Source organism: Cygnus olor, chromosome 2, assembly GCF_009769625.2.
Source record: "Cygnus olor isolate bCygOlo1 chromosome 2, bCygOlo1.pri.v2, whole genome shotgun sequence".
Classification (NCBI taxonomy): Eukaryota; Metazoa; Chordata; class Aves; order Anseriformes; family Anatidae; genus Cygnus; species Cygnus olor.
In genome coordinates this window covers 36,003,764-36,012,524 of record NC_049170.1, presented here as the reverse complement: position 1 = coordinate 36,012,524, position 8,761 = coordinate 36,003,764, and the positions used below count along the sequence as shown (strand labels likewise).

The 8,761-nt window shown below is 53.8% G+C and overlaps 1 protein-coding gene across 1 annotated transcript; it reads right to left on the bottom strand.

Annotated features, from left to right (window-relative positions):
- Nucleotides 1–4,350: 4,350 nt before the first annotated feature.
- EVX1 (even-skipped homeobox 1) lies at nucleotides 4,351–8,322 on the bottom strand. Its single transcript, XM_040548877.1, has 3 exons — nucleotides 7,302–8,322; nucleotides 5,536–5,786; nucleotides 4,351–4,881 (listed from the first exon to the last, which is right to left on the bottom strand). The coding sequence occupies exons 1-3, from the start codon at nucleotides 7,735–7,737 to the stop codon at nucleotides 4,351–4,353; spliced, it is 1,218 nt and encodes a 405-aa protein (XP_040404811.1). The 5' UTR covers nucleotides 7,738–8,322.
- Nucleotides 8,323–8,761: the final 439 nt, after the last annotated feature.

Below are 8,761 nucleotides of genomic sequence, written 5' to 3'. Positions count from 1 at the left end.
TTTCATGTGATGTTCTTAAGTGGCAATTTCTGTCTCTCAAGAAGTCCCAGTCACTTCTTCGCAGAGAGGGCAGCGGGGAAAATCGCTTTGCCCGTTTGCTTTGTGTGTACATATGTGCATGCAGTACACCGATGGTGATTCTTTAAAATGTTGTGTTTATTTGTTTGTTTGTCTTTTTAATATTAGTGTAAAGCTGTGCTATGTGCCTGGTTGTAGGCGTACTCAGTTTAACTGATTTAAAAAAAAAAGGGGGGGGGGGAGATTGTGGTGATTTATTTGTTTTCCTGTTTGAAGAGAAAGAAAGAGAGAAGAAAAAAATTGGCAAAGACAGGGACCTGCCCTAACCATGGTCTGCCCGAACCGCAGCCCTTCGCGGGACCCGCCCCGCACTCGCCTCGCCCTCAGCACTCGGGTGTGGAGCGGGACGCGACCCTTGCAAAAGGCACAGCAAGGCGAGCTGCAGGGAGCGGGCAACAAATGAGGGGCTCGGGGGTGAAGGACTTGGGAGCCGCTTCCCTCCCCCTGTACACCCGTGCAAGAACCTGATGCGCCTGGATGAAGCCATTCTTGCTATAGAGACTCCAAGTCGTCCTGGCGGTGGCTTTACCCCCGGGTGACACTATTGTAAGGGGCAGGACAGCGGGCCTTGGGGTGACATATGGCGGAGAGTGTTTTCAGGGGCTAAACTCGGTAGTAAAATTAAGTAGGCAGGCGAGCGGGAGAATAATAGGAAACAAAAGGATCCTGGAGATATACAAGCCAAAAGCTAAAGGAGCCGCACGCCTTGCTGCAGGTGCTGGAAAACGACCTAACAACCGAGCAGAAAATGTGAAATATGGAGAGCCGATTTTCTAATGATTTGGTGGCTGGAGTAAAGAATCGTGCTGGGAAAGTAGATCCGATCCGGTTTAATCATACAGCCTTAATAAAAACGTATAGCCTGAGACGGGGAAGTAAGCGGTAGTCTCGGCGCTATCTCACTTAATGGCACAGAAGGTGACATAAAGCACAACAAAGATGGTCTGAGTAGAGCCGAAAAGGGCTGAGTGATTTGATGGTAACGGAGCAATTTAATGCGCGAGTTACAACACCGTTCCCCGGGATCGTTTAGGCTTAACCCGTTCTCTAGAGCTCATCTTCTTCCTCTTCTGGTCTTTTTTTATTAGTATTATTATTATTCAGTTGTTTAAAATGAGCATTATCCCAAACATATGCAGTGCAATCAGCTCGGTCACACTTACAAGAACACGCTTTAATAAGGCAATCAATCAAACGCTAACAAGGCGGGGAAGGCCTTTCGGAGCTCAATCGGGCTGGCTGCGAAGAGGAGCCCAGGCGGCACACGGGGCACCCCGAGCCCCCCGGGGTGGGAGCATCCCGGGGGGCTGCGCCCGGCCGCCACCGCCCAGCGCCCTCCGAGGGGCTCGGCCCCGGCCAGGGACAGGCGAGGGGGACCCGAGGGGATCCAGGCAGAGCCCCTGTATATCGGGTGCCCCGTGTCCCCCCCGGCCATGGCCCATGCGTGCCCGGAGCCGGCGCCCTGCGTGGGACCGCGGACATCCCCGCCGGCGGCGAAGGCGTTAACGGCAGCGGCCCCACGCAGCAAAAGGAAAATTTCATTATGAAGTAATGAGTAATTCCTCCCGGCGAGATGTATTGTTATATCTTCCACTTCAATTTAGGAGCACAGCGGCTCAATTACCTAGAAAATACAGTCAATTAAAGGCTGCTGATTGGACACGAGGACGGATCATCGATCTTGTACTTTCCAATATCGCTCCAGACACCTCATTTTCCCTCCCCTATTAACTGAAAATACTCTCGGCATTACTGCGACCCGGAGCCCATTTACCTGTCGCAGACAATCTCTGCCATGCGCCCGAAAGCACCACCAGCCCGGGCTGCGGGCAGGAGGGCGGCAGCCGCCGCCTCGCACGCCCGTCTCACATATATATATGGATAAACATATATCTGCGTGGATCTCTCCCTATAGAGCCCTGAGCCCTAGCCCATAGCGTTTTGCAGCCCGGGGCATTTGGCGAAGCGATGCCGCGGTCCTCACACCGCCGGGTGGGCTCCCGCCGCCCCGCTGCCCTGGGCAGCAGCCCTGGCCGGATCCTGTCCTGCGACCCCAGCAGGTGCCTTTGGGGATGGGGGCAGTGCCACCTTGGAGCCCCCGCTTTTACCCCGCAGCACCCAGCTGCTCCCCACCTCTCCAACGCCGCCTTTCCCCGGCGACGCCAGGGGGGCTGTATCGGGCAGTCGCTGCTTAGCTCCTGTTTTACCGGGCTGGTTCTTCTCGTGTCTGCTAAAAGACAAAGTAAAGGGGGAAAGGCGCTTGTAAAGCCAGGATTTTGTTTAGCTCTGCCCTTGGACGCTGTTTACAATTGTTATTTCCGGGGGTGGGGGGAGGAGAGTCTGTTTGTGAGTGTCCAAAAAGGGCCATCAGTTTCCATGTCCATGAGGACATCTCCTTCAGAGAGGGAGGAACAATCTGCCCTTAATGATTTAAAGATGGTGACTTTGGATCCGTTTTTAAAAAAAGCTCTAATAAACAATTTTGGTTGGAAAAATGTATCCTGGCACGCCCGCGTCTCTTCCCCGCTTTCCATCCACTGCAGAGAAACGCTGCTATTTGCTCCCTGTCCTAAGGACAAAAAGTCTCCAGTGTGGCAATAAACCAGAGGGTCCTCAGCAATTTGAGACAAAGTAGATAGCGGAGGTGTCAACACGTCTTTGTTCTGTCCAGCATTTATTTTGCTGCTTGTTGAACTGTAACTATTAGAAACTGCACGAAGGTGAAATTCGGCTTAAGCAACACTTTTACTCTTTTTTTTTTCTTAAACAAGCACAATAAAAATGTGGGTGATGTGTTGTTAAAATGTGTCTGTTATTATAGTTGTTGGTGGTGTTATTGTTGCTGTTAGTATATTTTATTCCGACACGGTAACAAATTATGGGAGTGTAGTCTTTGGGCTATTTAAAAATAGAATCAAACAATTTCGGGTTTGGAAGAAACTGCTACCCAGTCCGGTGTCCGTGTTTGTTTTTTAAATTTTAGGCTGACAGAAATCCAAGCAAAAGCAGTGATGCTACCTCCTTCCGAAATACCTGAAGGGGAAGGCGGGGGGCGGGGGGCTTTGTGAAAGAAATCCTCCTCGAGAAGGAAGAGAGACCAGTGTGAAGGACACATACAAATGCAAAGAGTAGGGGTGGGGAAGGACATACAAAACCCAACACTCGAATTAAATAAAAATAATAAAAAAGAAGAAATAAAAAAGCGCAGCAAAGAAAAGCCAATGAGAGAACTGAAGGCTGAAGTACAAAGGAAGGGAAATCGCCTTTGCTCCAATTTACAGACTAGTGATTGTCTGAAGGAGTTCTGCTCCCTGTCACCTAATCTCTTCCCTTGGCGGCTTGTTAGCGTTTGGCACGGGGTCTCTGCTCACAGAGCATTATACATTCGATATTCAAAAACCCTCCTTACATATACATCACTTGCTAATTTCATCGGCGTGTGCACATTTCAGCGACTGATAATAGGACATTGTTATTTAAAGGACAAATAGCTCTGACCCATGAAGAAGCGGGAGCCCGAATTTTTCCCTGCCAATTCCAGTCTGCCTCTTAAAAACAAAAGTTGGGATGAAAGAGGAGATGTACTGCTGGATTTCTGCTCAAAACGAAGGAGGAGACAAGGGAGAGTAAAGAATGCAATTAAACCACGATAGCAATGTACAGAATGTCAGTTTTTTCTTTATGGTAAAGCATTGTTTTTTCGCTATAGAAATAACTGAATAATACTGTTGAGTTGCAATCCTGAAACCTTTTGGTTTTGCTTTTTGCTCGTTGTTTTTATTTTCTGAACACTCTGAGAGATTACATCTTTGCTTTCTTCATGCGCACAAGCCATTTCGTTATCAAGACAATGTTTCTTTCAAGTATTTCAGATGTTCCTTCTCAATCTCGTAGGTTTGTGCATAAGGTTTGTTGCCGTGACCTGCAGAAGTCCCAGCCCCCGATAGGAAGTCCGTCAATTGAAAAGAAAGTCCCAGCTCATTTCTTAGTGTTACTGAAATGTGTTTCATTCGGCTTGGTGTTGTTTCTCTTCCGTGCCTAAAATCCTTCTTCGAGATAAATCACTAGCCGTTTCTTTTCTTCTTCCCCACCCCACCCCTTGGAATGTAAAACCTTTCAAGACCGAGCTATTTTTTAGTCTTTTTTTTTTTTTTTTCCATAGGTGTCCAGTTCTGGGGAGAGAACACGATTAAATAAGCATCGGATGTAGTTACATTAACTCGCAGCGCGCCCAGGAAAGGGGCGAATTTTTAACAACCCTGAGACGAAGGCTTATCTTGTTAAAGGTACTTCTTCCCGCTGGTCCATGGAAACCGAGGTCGCTTTGCTCAGCACAGAGGGCGTGAAAGTGAGGAAAGAGTCAGTCCTGGTCGTGGCTGAACAGGTAAAGTCTGAGCCGGAGGGTCTCTGTGCCAGCCCGTTGGACTGGCTGCCGTGGCAAGCCAGGCAGGAGCAGGGGTTGCCCCCGGCGCTGCTGAGTCCATGGCTCGGGGCAGGGTAGAGAGAGGGGTGCCTGAAGGCGCAGAGCAGTTCTGGTCTCGGGTAGGGGTGCGAGAGCACCCGAAAGGTGTCCAGCGGCCTCAAGGGGGTGTTGAACGGGGTGGCGGCGGAGGCCGACGTGGCCCCGATGCCCATGTGGGAGTAGTAGGGCAGAGGCAGGTGGGACGGGAACGGGTAGGGCAGGTTGCCCGTGGCCGCCGCGTGGCTCATCATGTAGGTGTAAAACGCCGGGTCCGCCGGGTGCGGCCAGGTCATGGCCAGGCGCTGCCGCTTGTCCTTCATCCTGCGGTTCTGGAACCACACCTGCCGAGAGAGGGGAGGCCACAGCCGTCACCCGCAGCCCCCGCACCCGCCGAGCCCCCGCCGAGCGGCACCATCCCCGGGCGGAGGGACCCTTCGTGCACATGTACATCTGGGGACAGAGCCACCCTTCGGGGTGCCGCTCTTCCTTTCCCCCCACTGCGGCTCTGCCGAGTGAACTCAGGGCAATCCCGACCCCTCTGCCTGCTCGCTACCGTCCTGCAGATGGGATTACCTGGGATTACTGGCGTTATTTTTTTTATTGTGATGGGATTTTATTTATGGACGAGGCAAAGCAGAGCGGGGAGGAACGATAAATGGAGCCGCTGCTGGCTCTCTCTTCCCTCCCACAAGAGCAGAGGGAGTTTTGGACTGGCCTGAAGGGAAGATTAAAAATAATCTGGCAGGGAGAGGCCGGATTAGCGGTGCTGGCTGGGATGGCTCCGGGAGCCGCGTCCCCTCTCCCGCATTGCTGCAGGGTGCGGGCAGGGCCAGGAAAGGGGCGGGAGCGGGGGGGGGGGGGGGGGGGGGGGGGAAGAGGGGGGGAAGAGATGAGGGAGGGTTGTACTGGCGAAGTGCTTCCCCGAGTTTTGCAAGGAAGTTTGGCCGTATAGATTTATATCGTGCTAATTGGAAACATGTCCGAGCTGCGTGTACCTTGATGGTGGTTTCTGGCAGATTTAGAGCAGCCGCCAGCTCGCATCTCCGGGGCCTGGACACGTAGTTCTCCCGGTAAAACTCCTTCTCCAGCCGGGCGATCTGCTCGCGGGTGAAGGCGGTGCGGTAGCGGCGCATCTGGTCGCTGGCGCTGCAGGCCAGCGAGCCCTGGGAGCCGCCGCTGCCTCCGCTGCCCTTGGGGTGATCCCCCCCGCCGCTGGGGCTGCCGGCCAGCGCCTCGGAGCACGGCCCTGCATGGGGAGCCCGGAGCGGGGACACACGCTCGGAGGCGGGCGGACGGGGAGGGATGATTCCCGCCCGCCTCCGCGTCGAGCTCCCTTCTCCCCCCGCACGCCTCCCCATTTATTTTGCCTCTTTTCTATCGCCCGCCCCGGTGTGGTGAGGATGCTAGGGAGACAGCCGAGGGGGCAGGGAGAAGGGGATGAAGCACTAGTGTAGGACCGAGCTGGTGTTTATTCACCGTGGCTGGAAAGCTACCCTCACCCACCCCTCCCAAAAAAAAAAAAATAATAATAATACCCCACCAACAACACACACACCGCCCTGGCAGTGCCCGCTAGGATGCCCCGCTTGCTCTCCGCACCGCCGCAGCATCCCCCAACCCCGAGCGGCTGCGAAAGGCAGGTGTGCCCATCGTGGGGCTCCGCCGCCTCTTCCTGCAGCCCAGCAAGGGGCCAGGAGCGGAGCAGCCGGCAGGCAGCGACCCTGCTCCCTCCCGGGGCAGGGGGGGTCAGGCCTTGGGGACTCCTCGCTCAGCCTCCGAAGCCTGGGATATTTTCAACAAGCCTCTAAGGGACAGGAGAGGGCAAACAGCGCTCTCCATGCTTCCCGGCTTCTTCTTGAAGTGATGGAGGAATGGGGAGGGGGAAGAAGCGGATTGTTGTAGGGCTGGGGGGGGGGGGTGTCTGTAGGGATGGGAAGGTGGGAATAAGGAGTGGGGGCAGGGGGAAAAGGGGCCTGGCCGCTGCGTTTGCTTTCAAATGCAACTCTCCTTCATTGTGCCCGAGACCAAAGGCAATTAATTCATTGGGACCATTTCCGAGCTGGCGCCACCGAGACATAGAAGTGACAAGGTAATTTGGACCTCTCCTTTTTTTTTTTTTTTTTTTTTTTTTTTTTTTTTAACCCAACATGCAAACAAGGACCTCGCTGCCGCACTTTGGGCAGGCAGGAGTCGACGAGGGATTTTACGGTCTTTATGGGCGCTTCCGCACTCGCCCGGGCACATTTCACCCTGCAAAACCACAAACAGCTCTTGGCCAGAAAACCCGTTTGATCTTGCTCCCCCTCGCCCCCCCTTACCCCCTTCGCACTGAAAACCCCGCCGGTGGGGAGGATCGGAAGGGATTTCCTGGAGCATGCACTGTCCAGGCAGTGGGGAAGAACAGAATAAATAAATAAAAAAGGATCGGGAGTGGGGGGTCCTTGGCCAAAGAGGGTCCTGCAGGACAAGCTGCAGACCTGATGCATGAGCGCCGGGAAGCCTGGCTCCCCTCCAGGGACGCGGGGGCTGCCTGGTGTCGTGTCCTCTGCCTCCCCAGCCTGCCTCCCCGCGTCAGGGAGCAGAGGGGGCCAAGGAACCGAGCAGCCAAGGGCATCCCCCCCGCTCACCCGACCCGACTTCGCTTGCCGCTTGCTCAGCTGGCCGGGGGCAGCCCCCCTCCGGCAGCCCCCCCCGCCCCCCGAGCGCTGCCCCCCCGGCCGGGAGCGGGAGGGGGCTGGAGGCATGGGAAGGAGTTGGGTACCTTTGCTGTGCTGGTACTCGGCGCTCCCCGTGGCGCAGTCCGGGGTGCAGCTCACCTCGATTTCCTCATAGAAATCCGACTCGGTGTCCGAGCTGCTCTGCTGCCCTTTGCTGGAGGGGGGCTCCGGGGCGGGGGGCTGCTGTCCGGCCGAAAGCAGTGCTGCCGCCGCCGAGCGGCTCTCCGGCACCGTCCCTGTCCCCGGCAGCACCTCCACCTCCTCTTCGTCTTCTCCTCCACCACCTCCTCCTCCTCCTCCTCTCTCCCGGGACGACAAGGGGCCAGGTCGGGGGCTGAGGCAGTTCCGATGGATCATCTTCTCCTGCGGCTCTTGAGCGGGGCTCCCCACTGTTTCGGACAAATTAGGCACCCTCTTGCCAACTAGAGCGCCAAGTTGCGTCCCTTCCAGAAACATCACCATCTCCTTCCTGGTTTCCATTGTGGCTTCGCTTAAGGGAGGGGGGAAACAAGTCCAGATCTCGTCCCCCCCTCCCTCCCGCTCCCGCCCCAGCCTTGTGCAAACCCGTCTACCCTCTCCTGCCAATGCAGAGGAGCCAGCGGTGAGATAGGGTGACCTTGTGATGCGAGCGCTCCACTGTGCTGTGCTGCTCTGGGAGGGATCACCATTGCCCTCTTCTTTCTAAGCTGTCATCCTCAATGGTGCAGTCGTCATTACAGTACCACTGGTGACGCCACACATTGATTGCCAGTGGATAAATAGAAACGTCTGCCATGGGGAAGATGAAAGGAAGAGCCGGAGCTAATGGGCTAAATGCGTGATGCACCAGGTGTAGGAGCCCGAGATGGAGAGGGAAGTGTGAAAAAGAGATGCATATGGAGCTGAGCTGCAAAGAGGTTGTAACATGCGGTTAGAGTTCCGCAGAGGGAAGCCTTGCTTGACAATTAACTAGCCTTTTGATTGCTTTAAGCCACAGCCTTGATGTAAAATTGAGGCGAAGATCCCTAGCTGCACCCTGGAAGTGAGAAGATACGCACTCAAGCCTCTTCCTTCGATGCATTATTTATTGCTGGCAATCAGCTTCCGCATAACTGCATATATAAGGCTTTAGGAATCCTTTGCAAACTGGAGGATAAGGAAATGCGCTACTGTCACTCGCATGTAGAAATAGCCTTGACTGCTTGTTTTGGTTCAATATCGCTGCCTGTTCGGATAATCGTTATTGCTTTCTATTGATTCGTATTAAAACGATAGTTTAAAATCTGCGAATGATGTTAAAAAATTATTGCGTTTTACAGCTGTAAAGATAAAAACGACTTCGCTTTTCTTAACTGCAGTTGTTCTGGCTATCTGATATTTACCATTTACTCTTATTTCTTCCTTCACGGTTTTCATTCGTTCGAATATTCTTGCGCTTCTAAGAGGGTTTTTCTGTCTCCTCCCCTTTCTTCTTTTTAATTAATTGTTTTGCATAAATTATTATCTGCTTTCAGGAAGGAAAACT

Bases quoted from the DNA above. Each gene is read 5' to 3' on its own strand.
- EVX1 (XM_040548877.1), bottom strand. From the start codon at position 7,737: ATGGAAACCAGGAAGGAGATGGTGATGTTTCTGGAAGGGACGCAACTT. The intron at 5,787-7,301 runs GTACCCAACTCC...CTCCCCATGCAG, and splicing joins CGAGTACCAGCACAGCAAAG to GGCCGTGCTCCGAGGCGCTG. The intron at 4,882-5,535 runs GTACACGCAGCT...CTCTCTCGGCAG, and splicing joins TGCCAGAAACCACCATCAAG to GTGTGGTTCCAGAACCGCAG.